The sequence below is a fragment of the Chelon labrosus genome (genome assembly GCF_963514085.1).
Source record: "Chelon labrosus genome assembly, chromosome: 4".
Taxonomy (NCBI): Eukaryota; Metazoa; Chordata; class Actinopteri; order Mugiliformes; family Mugilidae; genus Chelon; species Chelon labrosus.
The window spans coordinates 5,324,896-5,338,384 of NC_140340.1; the positions used below are offsets into that span (position 1 = coordinate 5,324,896).

Genomic DNA, 13,489 nt, shown 5'->3' on the forward strand with positions numbered 1-13,489 from the left:
TTTTCACTTCAAATGCGCTCCGTCCCGCTCCCTGCTGTGGTCCTCCTCTGTCTCCTCCAGAATGTAGGATAACTGAATTGAAAATGAATGAAAGGCTGGACTCAGTGAAGCGGATGATGAGTCAATTGAATGTGCCTCTCAGGAATGCTCCGTTGTGTTGTGGAGTTTTGGTCGGCTTCAGTTTCCATCCTCTACAGGTCCCACGACTGTAGCCTCAACATTAGTATACATCGGCACAAATTAAGGGGGACATTTAATCTTAAAAAGCTCCGTTGCTTCCTCCAGTTTTGTTATGCCATGGATGCAGGGGGAGGGAGGCAACCCTAGGGTCCCAAAGCTGCCTCCCTATCCACCGCTCCACAGCTCCCCCCTCAACTGTAACATACAATGATCAGTCATAACATTAATACCACCTTCCCAATATTGCATAGGTCTCTCTTGTGCCTCCCAAACAGTCGTGACTCATCAGAGAATGGACATGGGTCCTCTGGGGCGATACATAATTAGGTTTGAGGTTGGACTGGTGCTCCTGTTCTGCTGTTCTCTAAGTTAGAAAGTGCCAGTTATCTTAAAATTTGTCCCTATCTTCTGTTTGATGTAGTGACCTGTGCATTTCAGGCATAGACTGTATATAAATATGGACAATGCGTCCCCACTTCCGTGCATCGTCCAATCTGACGCTAGTATCCCGGGGCACACGGGCGGCGCCATCTTGCGAGTTTGGAGCCAGAGTCTGATCAGTACGGACCGAGAGTGGGGCCACGTGGAGCTGCGTTAGCGATGCCCCGCCCACACTTCCTCCAGACTCACTCATGTTTTCGTTTAATTAATACTACGCTCTGCTCTACCTCCACCAGTTACAAGGAAATGTGGGATTATACACTGTACGACTCTCATGGTACCACTGGACCCCTTCACGGAGTGGTTGGCATGGCAACTTGTAGTCATCATGATGTCACATCCTGTTTCTATAGCGTCAAATAACTAAAATGAATCAGAAAAATTGACACGTGAACATTTATCAACATTATATCAACTACCTAAAATGACAGAAACCATCCTTGAAACAAAAATATTTGACGTGTGTTTTAGTGTTTTAGTTTAACCCAAGTCCCGCCCACTAACATGGAGGGGGCGGAGCTTATGACCTATACTTCAGCCAGTCACCAGGGGGAGCTCTACTCCCTTTGGCTTCACTTTAAAGGCGCTGCTCCACCGTCCATCTTTATACAATGCATGGTGCATTTAGTTGTAAGTTGTAGTGATGGAAAAATGTCCCATTAGTGCAAATACTATGTTCTCCACTCATCTTCATACTATATACTACACTGTGCTGTACGATTTTTGAGCTAATCGTATTTCAAATACACTTTGCAGATTAAAATGAACAAAAGCTAAATTATCATTGTATTAGACTGAATATCTCGGCGTACCTACTGTACAATTCATCATGTGTGAACTGAGGAGCGACTGTTTCTGCAGAGAGCGCTGAAACAAAGTGGAGTCCATTACCTAAAAGTGAAGAAACATTTAGATAAAAGCAATTCCAGGCATGCATTTCCTTTTCGCATTTCTCATCACTCTCATACCTTTCGGCCTGCTGAAGTCACCCCCCTCCCCTCCTCACCCTCCCCTCCAGTCCAAAAAGGTCTTTCACTCTGAGGCCAAATGTGAGGGAATTGAATCAAGAGTCCATTCTCTTGTTCCCATGTGTCCGAAACTCTGAATGAAACTGAGCCTGATTGGATTATTCACTGCTGCAGGAATGGGAAACCTTTTGTTACTGACTGCGGCCCAGTTTACTGTACTTTTTATTTTATTTAACCATTTCGTTTTCTGCTTTCAGCAATAGTGAGATATGAGATAGATGAGGAGGGCATGACTGGCCTGTTACTCTTGGAGGCGAGGTGGGACAAGCTGCAGGTTTTTGAGAGTTTCTGGAGAGGAGAGGATGGTTAGAGTAACATACCTGCATCTTGCAAAAAAAGTTAAGAATGTTGGCTGGAGAAACTCCCTCCTTCTCGGTCTTAACATGCCTGTAATTCCTGTGTCTGCTGCGCTGGACTCTGGACTTTTTGATTTTATTCACAGTTGGTTGAAATTGTGTAGGTGATGATGATAATTGTTATTCTCGTGCAGTTCTTTTGCAGGCCAGGTTTCAGACCAGGTTTTGTAAAGCGTCTTGTATTGTTACTGCCGCTATATAAATAAAACTGAATTGCACTGAATTGCAGGCCTCAATACTCATACCCACAAACGGGAGATTACGACCAACAAAGAAAGCTTTCTAATGCTCTTAGAAAGAGTTTTGTGTGTGTGTGTGTGTACCTACATACACTGGTTAAGACTTGCTTGGTGTGATGAATGGTGTCTTTTTCAGTTTTTGGTCCCTTTCCCTCCTCAGCCTCCCTTTTGTATAAGCTCACCCCAGATTCGTCTGAACTCGTAAGAGATAATCTGAGCCAGCGGTGGAGTGATGGGAGGCCGCAGAGGAGGAGGAGGAGGAGGAGGAGAAAGCAGATAGAAAGAGGGAGATGATTAGTGGGATAAAGAGTGTATGCGCAATCAAAGGGAGGAATCGTCATAAGATGAGTAGTATTTCACAGAGTAAGCATAAAACCATAAATCCAGGTGGCTAATTATGGGAACTCAACTGCTCTCCAAGTTCTCATGCCTTTACCTCCCAGCTACTTGTTTTTTTTTTTTTCTGGCAGAGACTCTTAAACCAGTGGGTTTTGTACCTTGTATCCTAGCAATGAGCGAGGAGGGTACGTACGGCACTGAAAGACCCTCTTGGACTGACACTACTTCACTTGGCCTCAGCCTTTTCACTCACAAAAAACGGATGTAGTCAGTCAGACATAGGGCTGACAGGAATTTCAATGTGGGAATGAGCCTGACAACCTTTGGCACACCACGTGCTTGTGAATGACCCACAGAAACACGTGCTTTGGCTGTGTAATGTCCTCGTTTTTAATGTTGTAAATCATAACTGGCTGCCCAGGCATAGAGTATACTGATGGATCTTTATTTTGTTCTGCAGGTTGCACCCAGAAGCATGTCTATTTAAACCCGATCTGCTGGGAGGCCAAGAGGTGACATACCTCTGTAAAACGCCACTGGAAACAAATGGTGAGTTTATTTAGAGTCCTTCCTGACATTGCTTAAACAACTGACTGTTACTTTGTGTAGTCATGAAGTCTAACAATAGAAACGATCAATGCCGTATGATCTAATGGTGAAAGAACATGCTTTTTGCAGACACAGCCATGTGATATGGGCTGAATGAGGTGTAGTCTTTTAGAACTGGTCCGACTAGCAGATTTTCCCCTAATTTAAACTAGTTTCTTCAGCATATTGTGTTATCTAGACATCTGTGATGGAAAACCAAATGTACAAACATCCTTCCTGACCTCCAGCGTTGTCCTCTTTCCCTCAGCTCTGCAGCCATGCCTCCGGGGATGGCGCGTTGTCTTTCAGTGTCGGCAGTCCAAACACTGCTGTCCCTTCTGCTCGCCATCGGCTGGCCCATGACGTCGCTGCCCCGCGGCGTTGCCCGAGGATCCGACTCCTCCCCCTCTGATTTTTATCCCACCTTCGTACGGAATGACACTCTTTTCGAGCACCTGGCCGTGCACCCGGACCCCACGGTGGGTCGGGTCTACGTCGGGGCCCGAGATCACCTGTTCCAGTTGGATCGATTCCTCCAGCTCGAGCTCCAGGATGACACTGGACCCGTGACAGACAGCCGGGAGTGCCTGCCTCCTGTAACGGAGATCACCTGTCCTCAGGCGAGGGAAACGAGCAACCACAACAAGCTCCTGCTGGTGAACCCTTACTCTCTGGAACTTATTACTTGTGGGAGTGTCAGCCAAGGAATCTGCCAGAAGCGTAGTCTGGATTCAGTAGATACAGTGCTCTTCTCCACCGAGAGGCCGGTGGATACTCAGTATGTTGCAGCTAACCACCCCAACGTTAGCACAGTTGGGCTTGTGGTTCGTTCTCATCCTGACCGGCAGCCGATGCTGTTTGTGGGGCGGGGTTACACCAGCAGCCATCCGCCTATATCCACGCGTAACCTTGCCCAGGAACCGGTTTTCTCCTACGAAGAGACGGCCAAACTGGCAGTGGCCGGCCGTCTTTCAGAATACGACCATCATTTTGTGTCCTCGTTCGCGCACCGTCAGCACGTGTACTTCCTCTTCTACCGGCGCGACCTCAAGTCACAATCTCGCGAGTACCGTACATACATCTCCCGCGTATGTTTAGATGACCAGGCCTACTACTCCTACGTGGAAGTACCCTTGACGTGTCGTTCCAGGGCGGGTAAAACTTACAACCTCCTGCAGGCCGTCCAGCTGGGGCTCTCCAAGGACGGCGCGGCGAGCCAAGGCTCCGAGATTCTCCTTGGCGTGTTCTCTACTCACCTGGCTTCGTCGACTCGGCCCAGCGAGGACTCGGCTCTTTGCATGTTTAACCTGGAAGATGTGGAACGCAGGATCAACTCCACCAGAGACCTCTGCTACACGCAGATGGGCAAAGAGGCGGGAGTGGAGGCGGCGTACATCGAGTACGAGGTCAAATCCAACTGTGCCAACCTGCCAGAGGTGAGAGCGGTTGATTTGTTGTGTTTGTTTGCAGCCCAGAGCCAAATGCAAAACTAGAATGATGCTCTGTGGCGAGGTACGCTTGACTTCATATTACGCTTGACTCAACTTAACTGGTGACATTGACAAAGAGAATCACAGTTACCTAGTTTGAGATGGAAATACAAAATACATTCTGATGTTTTCCCCGTACCATGTAGGGCCTGTTCAAACCTTGCATTGAGATCTAAATCTGGGCTATCCGATCTCAAGTGACCAGTTTTAGGTACATGTGTTCAGACCTGGGATTAACATGCGTCTCCAGATCCAATCTCAGTTTCTCTGTATGTAAATAAACCCCGACATCAGTAGAATATTCTAACAGCTGATGTCTCCAATGGATCTCTACCGCTGCTCCAGAACCGAGAACTCCACCCTGACTTCAGTTAGACCTGCACAAAACTCAGATTATGACTCCAACCCTGGAAGTTTCCATACACCCCGCAATCTGTAAATTATTAAATACTTTCGTTTGTAAATTCTTGTAAATTCTTACTCGGGACGCCTTGCCAAAAGGACCAAAAGAATGAGGACACATGCAACTCAGACCACCTCCAAATGTGGTCATCTGGAGATCAGATCTCTCGGGGTTGTTCACACCTGTTTTTTACTTGATCATATCTTAATGCAAACGTCTGTACGGGCCCATAGTTTGGATAAAAACTTTTAGCACTCATCCCATGTAGTGTGGACGTTGTGGAGAGCTATAGTGTTTTGCTCTTCTCCCTCTCTCAGCTACCACTAAAGTACACATTATTAAGTGACTTTCTCCGGTGAAACTGCTCAGTGTTTATCTTCTGAGAAAGACACAAGTGCCAACACTGCACTTCCCTGTGTCAGTGTGTGTAATTGTATGTTTTGTGTGTCAGGGTGTTGCTAAAAAGAAAAAAAACAAAAAAACGTCTGCCCGCACGAGTAAAGGCAGCCTTTTATTGAGTGTGTTCACACAGACGTTTGTATACACTTAACGTTCACCCACACACCTTGTTTTTCTTCGTACTCCTCCCTCCTCACAGAAGAACATTCTGTCGGGTTCTTTTCCTCTTTTAGAGAAGTGATTTATTTATTTATTTCCCGCGACGACTGGGCCGAATAAAAGCAATGCCAGCTGCCAAAGCCGGAGCCATGCATCTGAAGCTGTCCAGGGCTCGTCCTCTTCCAGCAAACTGACCTCTGGATGAGAAAGAAATGAAATTAGATTTGATATTTTTGTAACAGACAAATGTAATGCTGCGGAGGGGATGGGGATGGAGATGGGGGGGGGGGGATTGAATTAGGCCTCGTAATGGCAGCGCTGGAAATCTTGACTTTGGGATGATATGGTTGTTTGCATCCCGGGTTGTTTGCATTTGGAGAGAAATTGCGGGCCAGTTTTCACGTTTTGCACGCTTTTTGAGGGAGACGAAGGATGTGCAGCCACCTGCAGCAGATTGGCTGGAGAAGGGAGAGGGTAGGTAGCTCAGGGGGTGTAATTTAATTGAAGTGTGGATCAGGTAGGCGCCGTTTGCTCGCATTAGCTATACTCAGTGGATCGTAGTTGTGGTTAGTGTTTGTTAACGCAGTCTGACAAGAGTGGTTAAAGACCCACCAGGCTGCAACAAAGAAAAGGAAATAAGTTGGCAGAAAGGAACTCAAAGCGAACCATATGGTGAGGGGAAACAACGATGAGAAATGTGGAGCCGAAGAGAGCTTTACAGTGTGATTAGGATGTCAAATCCAGATTGGATCTCTGTACACAAACAACACACAAATCAGCTTTCATCCCCCCGTTCGGTCTCTGCCAGGGCTGTCCATCTGCACCAGGAGCGGGCTCTCACACGAGAGCTCTAATGCCACTGGGAATGTGGTTTGTTGTTTATGATCAGGTTTTTAGGACTCGTACGGAGCATTAGTTCAATTATTATCTTACTCCCCTGTGGTTATTACCGCTCCGAGCATTTATGGCTGCGTGTCCAGATGATGCACGGCACTCAGCGGCATGTGTCTTTCCAGCGTCATCGCGGCCTCCTCCTCATTTTCTGCTTCCAGTACCATGTTCGCAGACCGGACGTCTTAACTTCATAACTATTGTAGGACAGGGGGAGGGCTATTCTTAGCACCTCTGCTCGTTTTCCTCATGTGAACAAACAGGCTCTATTATTAACTTCATGAATACTCATATCCATGATTAAAGTTCACCAGCGCTGCCACATAAGCAGCCTCTAGTTCTTAAGCACAGACCAGATAAGGAGCCCATTCATCATAACACCCCACCGGCCAGCAACATGCAATCCATCAAAAACAAGTAGCTTTCAACAAGTGGTTCACTCGGGTCCGTTGGCTCTCTCACTCTTTTTTGTTGAGATTACCGTGGAGGGAAAAATAAATTGTCCAGAACAGAAAACAACAACCCCGCCGCCAGAGCAAAGACTCCCCGCAGCCGGACGGTTGAAGCAAAAACAAATCTTGTGCAGACTTTAAAGCGCCGAGTGCAGAAGTTGCTGGATTACCGTTGTAGTTTGTTTCCAAACCCTCGACCCCGTCGCAGTAAATCCTGCTGGGATTTTACATACCACAATAAGAACACTGCTTTTATATTTTTGGCTGCTGGCCTACTTGCTGAGAATTAACAACAAATCACTTGGAAGGGCTTCTTATTTTTTGCACAAACCAAGCGGCACAGTTTATATTTTTTATATTTTAGGTGTGATATAATGTGTTTTTTTCTCATTTCACTCATCAGAACACCCTGGATGCCTACCCCTGTGGCTCTGACCACACCCCTAGCCCCATGGCCAGTCGCATTCCCGTGGAAGTGGAGACTATACTGGACAGCCCGTCTGCCCGTCTCACTGCCGTGGCCGTGAGCGTGAGGGCGGGACACACCATCGCGTTCCTGGGAGACTCCAAAGGGAACCTGCACAAGGTAACGGGGCCGAGTGCACATCGTGGGGCATGCACAGACAGGCCGCGAGCTCACACTGAGATCAAAGTCTGTTCAGACACACACAGAAAATCAAGGTTCACGCTCATGTTCTAACTGTGATGATATGCAGAGATTGGGCTGTTATTGCTGGAGGTAATAGTCTGGGAAGCTCGACAACTGAGGTCATTATTTTGACTTGAGACCCTGTTTGGATAACATGACGTGTAGTCGTCCACCCAGCAGACATTGAAAGTCAAATCTGTCTCCATTCATCTATAGAGGCTGCTCCCAGTCTGAACTCAGCATTCATAAATAATCCAAGGATGCACCGATCCGACTTTCGCATTCCTGATAACAAAACTGATACCGATCTGATATGTGTGCAACGTGGAAGAGGCTGAAGGCTTCAGGCTGGACCCAAGCATTACTATTAACTAAATGTACCAATTATAACACAGATATGTCAATAATTTGTTATGTATCTAAGTGGACTCGACCAAACTTAGTCGAACATGGTCGAATCCAACCAGTGGACAGTTAAACTTCAAAGCGCTCAGATATCTGTGGAGAAACCTATTGTTTTGATGTCTTTTAAATCTACCGATATATGCAGTTCAGGCAGAGCAGTCTCGGACAAATATTTTCGTGATGGTAGGACTTCAAGCGGGTGACGGAAGCCTTCGTTTTCAGCAACCGAAAGCGTTGGCGCATCCAAAACAATGAATTCCAGAACCTTCTCTGCTGGTTTTGTCCCTTTTAATGTTGTCGGCTGAAAGTTTCTCACGTCTCTGTTGTGCATCCACCAAAGTTAACTGGTGCTGTCTCCCTCTTTATTGGTTTTGTTGAGCTGCAGGTACTCGAAGCGTAGTTGAAGGTGCTTGGTTATGTTTGTTGTGTCGTACCACCCCTTGCGACATTTTCTTTGGAAATACTGCAAATTTCTGTTGGAACTCTGTTTGTGTAGCATGTGTGAAATACCTCCGTACAGGTCACTCCTTGGCTCGCTCCATGCTGTTGCCGTGTTTGTTGTTAAAACTGTCTACCTGCATGCTGCGCGTCATGACGTAGGACTCGTCGCATACATAGACAGTATAAAGATGGACGACTGAACTGCTCCTTAAAGGTGAAGCCAAAGCAAGTAGAGCTCCCCCTGGTGGCTGGCTGCAGTATAGGTCATAAGCTCCACCCCCTCCATGTTAGTGGATGGGACTTGGGCCAAACTAAAACACTAAAATACAAGTCAATTTTTTTTTTCCAAGGATGTTTTTTGTCATTTTAGGTTGTTAATATAATACTGCTTCGTTTTAGTTATTTGATGCTATAGAAACAGGATGTGACATCATGACCACAAGGTGGCTCCACTCTCGGACCGTACTGCACAGACTCTGGCTCCAAAGTCGCAAGATGCCGCTGCCCGTATCCCCGTGAAAATAGCGTCAGCTTGGCCAGTGCAAGGGAGTGGGGATGTGTTGTCCATATTTATATACAGTCTATGCTCACAAACATAGAGTTGCAGTTTATAGATCGACCCCATGGATATGCCCCATTATCCGATAGCCAATCTAGCTATTTAGTCTATATCTCATAATACTGGTTCCCTAAAATAATCTCCATATGTGATATTTGATCCACTTGCATTCTTAAAATCAGATTTAAATGCACAGTTTGTCCTTTTTTTTTCCAGTCAGGACAGGAAGCAGTAAATTATAACTTGTCCGTCTACAACAAAAGCTCAGTCTGTGATACGGGGGTAGCTCTGCGGCCTCTGGGTGCCACTCATCAGATATTCTAACACGTCTCTGTCAAGTTAAACAGACTGGAAGTGTTCTGGTGCTCACTGGCCGGATCATGTGAAGCGCCACTAACGTGACACTGTGCTCGACTCGACGCGCCGTCAGTCCTGATTTCCCAGGTGCTGTGGTCGAACGCGGGGGTCCCCGATTTGAGTCACAAGGGAGTGAAGTATGGCAAATGCATTCAGTGGTTTGCGGCTCGGTCACTCACAAGGAGACGAGGAATGTCCTGTTGAGGATAGAAAATCAGACAAAGAGAAGAGAATAACAAGTGACTGAATTACATCCTCAGCAAAGCGTTTACAGGGGAGCATGAAACCTTGTTGGGAGCGTTAATCCAAAATAAAAATGTTTTATGTATTTATTTTGATCTGGTTTATTAGTATCTTGAGTCGGTGGGGTGATGAATGGATCATGGAGGTTGTAGAGAGGACTCTTCTCCCATATCAGGAGTTTACAGATCGTGAGCTCTCCTGCACACAGTTGGCTCTTTGTGTCTTTTTTTTTTTTCTCAATGGTGTCCCGCGGTCGGGAGGCCCCCCCCTGCACAAGCAGGAACAGCACAATGACGGCCATTAACGTATTTTAACTCGGTTACGTCACACGTGTACCCCCCTCTAAACCTCGAGCCGTACATCACAGTTTCCATCTTACTTGTGCACGGTCATCGCTGACTGGCGGACGCGTCCCAACAGAGAGGCTCATTCAGAATTCATCAGTCATCAGTCATAACAGCAGTGTCAGTGTCACTTTGTCATTCTGTGCCACCCTGACTGCAGACACCAGCTGGAATAAATTAAAGGATTATCTTATCTTCCGTAGTGTGTGTGTGTGTGTGTGTCCTTGTGCGGAGAGATCCCAACAAATCGGATGAACTTTCAGGAAAAGACAGAGTTTTAGAGACGCTAACCTCTGAAATCTTTTTATTTTCCTGTGCAGCAGAGACGATGTTCGTTCTATCGTATTAGTATTGAGCTGTAGCGTACACAGTGCAATGCTTCAATGTAAAATGATATTAGGAGGTGATGAGCAGCGTCCATTGGTAAAAGACATGCCGCTTTGGAGTTCTGCGCAAGGGTTGGGTTTTATTTGTTCCGTTGGCCCAGAGAACATTTTTCCTCGTGCTCTCAAATTTCTTTAAATGCTTTTTTGACAAACGCCAAACCAGTTGTTATGTTCTCATCACTTAAATATATTAAATCTGACGGAGAAAGTATGTAGAAATTGAAGAGGACTGGGGAAACTGTATATTAAATATGTTTATGTGTTTGGATGCACAATACAAAGGCAGTATTATTGTCTGCGCTGTGCATACGCGACTTCCCGAAAATGCTTGTTGGTCTTGCTAGTTTTGGTTTGGCTACCGTCAGCTGCCTGGGACCAGACTGGTAAATGCCTCTTATCCAATCCAATGACGGGGACGCATATTTTGAGAAAGACAGTCTAACATTGTTGTCCACTTTTAGTCAACACTTGTACAGATCTGGCTGTTTGATTAGTTTGGATAAAAATCAACAAGTAATGGCTGTGAACACGCCCTAAGACCCCAAACTTACTTCATATAAGTACCCAAATGCAAAGGCAAAGCCAGGACCAGGACATCAAGTTATTGTAGTTATTTACACCGATCAGCCACAACATTAAAACCACTGACAGGAGATGTAAATAACATTGACCATCTTGTGACAATTCAATGTTCTGCTGGGAAACTTTAGGACCTGGCATTCATTGGTGTGGATGTTACTTAGACATGTAGCACCCACCTAGACCAGACCAGACACCCCCACCCCATAGCAATGACACTCCTTGATGGCAGCAGCCATCCCCAGCAGGATGCAGAAAATAAATACATAAAAACGGTTTAGGAACAACTCAAAAAACACAAAAAACAGCACAAGGTGTTGACCTGGCCTCCAAATTCACTAGATCCCAAACTGATCAAGTATCTGTGGGATGATCCACAGAGGCTCCTCCCCTCAAAGCCCCCTTCCACTAATAGCATCCTGTTCCCAGACACCACAGGACACCCTCAGACAGCCCATGTCCATTCTCTGATGAGCCACAACTGTTTTTGCAGACCCACACAATATTAGGAAGGTGGTCATAATGTTATGCCTGATCGGTGTAAGTGCATGCATCAGCTGTCCTTACTGCCACATGAATAAACCGTTGTAGGTACAGTTCTGAGTTCTCACTGATTCCGTTCCACTGTGCTGACACTAACTGCTCTGTCTGTGCTGTAGTTGAAGAGAGACTCTCTGTTTGTTGTTGAGTCACTTCAGACTCTGTGTTTTATTTCCCAGCTGATTAAAGCCGCTTCTTCTTTTATAGTCAAGTGTTTATGTGTGATGTCTTATTCTCAAAATAAATCCAGAGGCTTCCCGTCCGTCCTCATGTAAAGTTAGCACCCAGTATTTCGTCAGTTGGCAAGAAAACTTATTTCCTTTATATTTCTGTTTATTCATTCAACTTCGCTTTGTTGACATTTCATGACATAAACCCCCAACGGGAACATGTGCAAGTTTGGTCATTCAGTTAGTCAGTTTCATGTTATAGATTGATCACTGATAATCAAAACCTATTTACGTCTGACATAGAAAGGTGCAGTGGTGTCCGATCAATGGAGGGCCCCATTAGCCCCAAGAAGTTTTTACTTTGCAAACATTTTAACATCACCTCAAATGAAACTATAATGGACATAGTCCCAGTCGCCAATTTAATACGAGTCAGTGGATGTAAAAACCCTAAAATCTATAGAACAACACGATTAAGGAGCGATTGTCCAAGTAGCCAATCAAGACTTCACTCAATGGAGGCTTTCTTTGGGCCTGTTCAGATCAGGCATTAAGGTCCGGTCCAGGCTACCCAATGTGTGTTCAATACACCAAATCCAATTACACTGGTGTTTTAGGCAGGAGGGAGCCAGCAGGATTTCAGGTCGTGAAACCTCACCAGTCCTGTGAAGGGTCGAGCAGCGCTTTGGATTCTACCTCTAAATGTTTATCTAGTGAAGTCAGATCAGGGCTTAGTAATGGAAGAAACGGTGGGGGAGAGTTGTTTGAAAAGCAAGCAATGACTGCAATGCAACCTTCTGCTTACATTTTGGTCATGAATTCCCCACTCATTTTGTTTTATTTAACTTTTATTTAACCGCAAAGATCCCATCGAGATTAAGAGTCAAGGTTGTCCCGGCCAAGATGGGCAAAGACAAACACAGTTACGGAATTACGCAGTTAAAACACAAGTGCGTACTGTGGAGTCGGCCTCAAGTACTCCCAGTTAGGATTTAGTTTCCAGCCACTCTGCAACATATTCCATGCACAAGGTGCAGAGTGGACACAAGCCCTTTTACCCAATTCAGTACAGGCAAATGGAACAGAAAGCAACAAATGATCCCGACTGGGAGCTGAGTGTACACCTGAAGAGGAAGCTTGTCTTCCCTCAGGACGTGGCAGTGACCTTGCTCCGACCAGACATGGTCCTGCTATCCAGGAGCACGAAGTTGCTGAGCTCACTTTGCCCTGGGAAGCGAGGCTAGACACGTCCCACCAACTGATCGACGAAGTGGTTTTAAAAGGGTGGCACCCAACCATCTTCCCCTTTGAAGTCGGCTGCTGCGGGTTCCCACCGAAATTGGCGCGCTACTTCCCCCAGAGGGTTGGGCTAAAGTCCAAACAGCTGAAGAAAGCCACCGGGGACATAGCCACAGCAGTCGAGTCCAGCTCAAGATGGCTGTGGCTGAAGAGAACCCACAGTTGGAACCCGTCTGCAGGTGAAGCCTTGTCGGTCTCCGCTGTCCCACTCAGGCGAGGTGTACAGGTCAAGGAATGAACCACCTGTGGACCTGAGATCTCTGCTGACGATGCGGAAGGGTTTCCGACAACGTGGATGCTCCAAGGAATACCATCTCAGAAGAAGATCTGAATCACTATAGTGTAGTTCCTGATGTTTACTTCACCTTGTGAACAGAGAGCGTAAGGACCAGCACTCCTCTGTGCAATTAAGGCATATTTATAAAGCAGCAACTAACCACTATTTTGATAGTCGATTAGTTGCTGCACCCCTTTGTGTCACATCAAAAAATAAAAGTTTCCAGGAGAGATAAATAAGAACATAAGATGGCGTCTTGGGTTGTCCCTCTTCAT

At 46.1% G+C, this 13,489-nt stretch overlaps 1 protein-coding gene across 1 annotated transcript in view; it reads left to right on the forward strand.

Annotated features, from left to right (window-relative positions):
- Nucleotides 1–13,489, forward strand: part of plxnb1b (plexin b1b) — a 98,044-nt gene that overhangs the window by 55,105 nt on the left and 29,450 nt on the right. The window contains exons 3-5 of the mRNA XM_084542676.1: nt 3,044–3,132; nt 3,440–4,607; nt 7,369–7,551. Coding sequence (XP_084398802.1) covers nt 3,450–4,607; nt 7,369–7,551 — 1,341 coding nt within the window. The 5' untranslated portion in view covers nt 3,044–3,132; nt 3,440–3,449. The remainder of the gene's footprint in view (nt 1–3,043; nt 3,133–3,439; nt 4,608–7,368; nt 7,552–13,489) is intronic.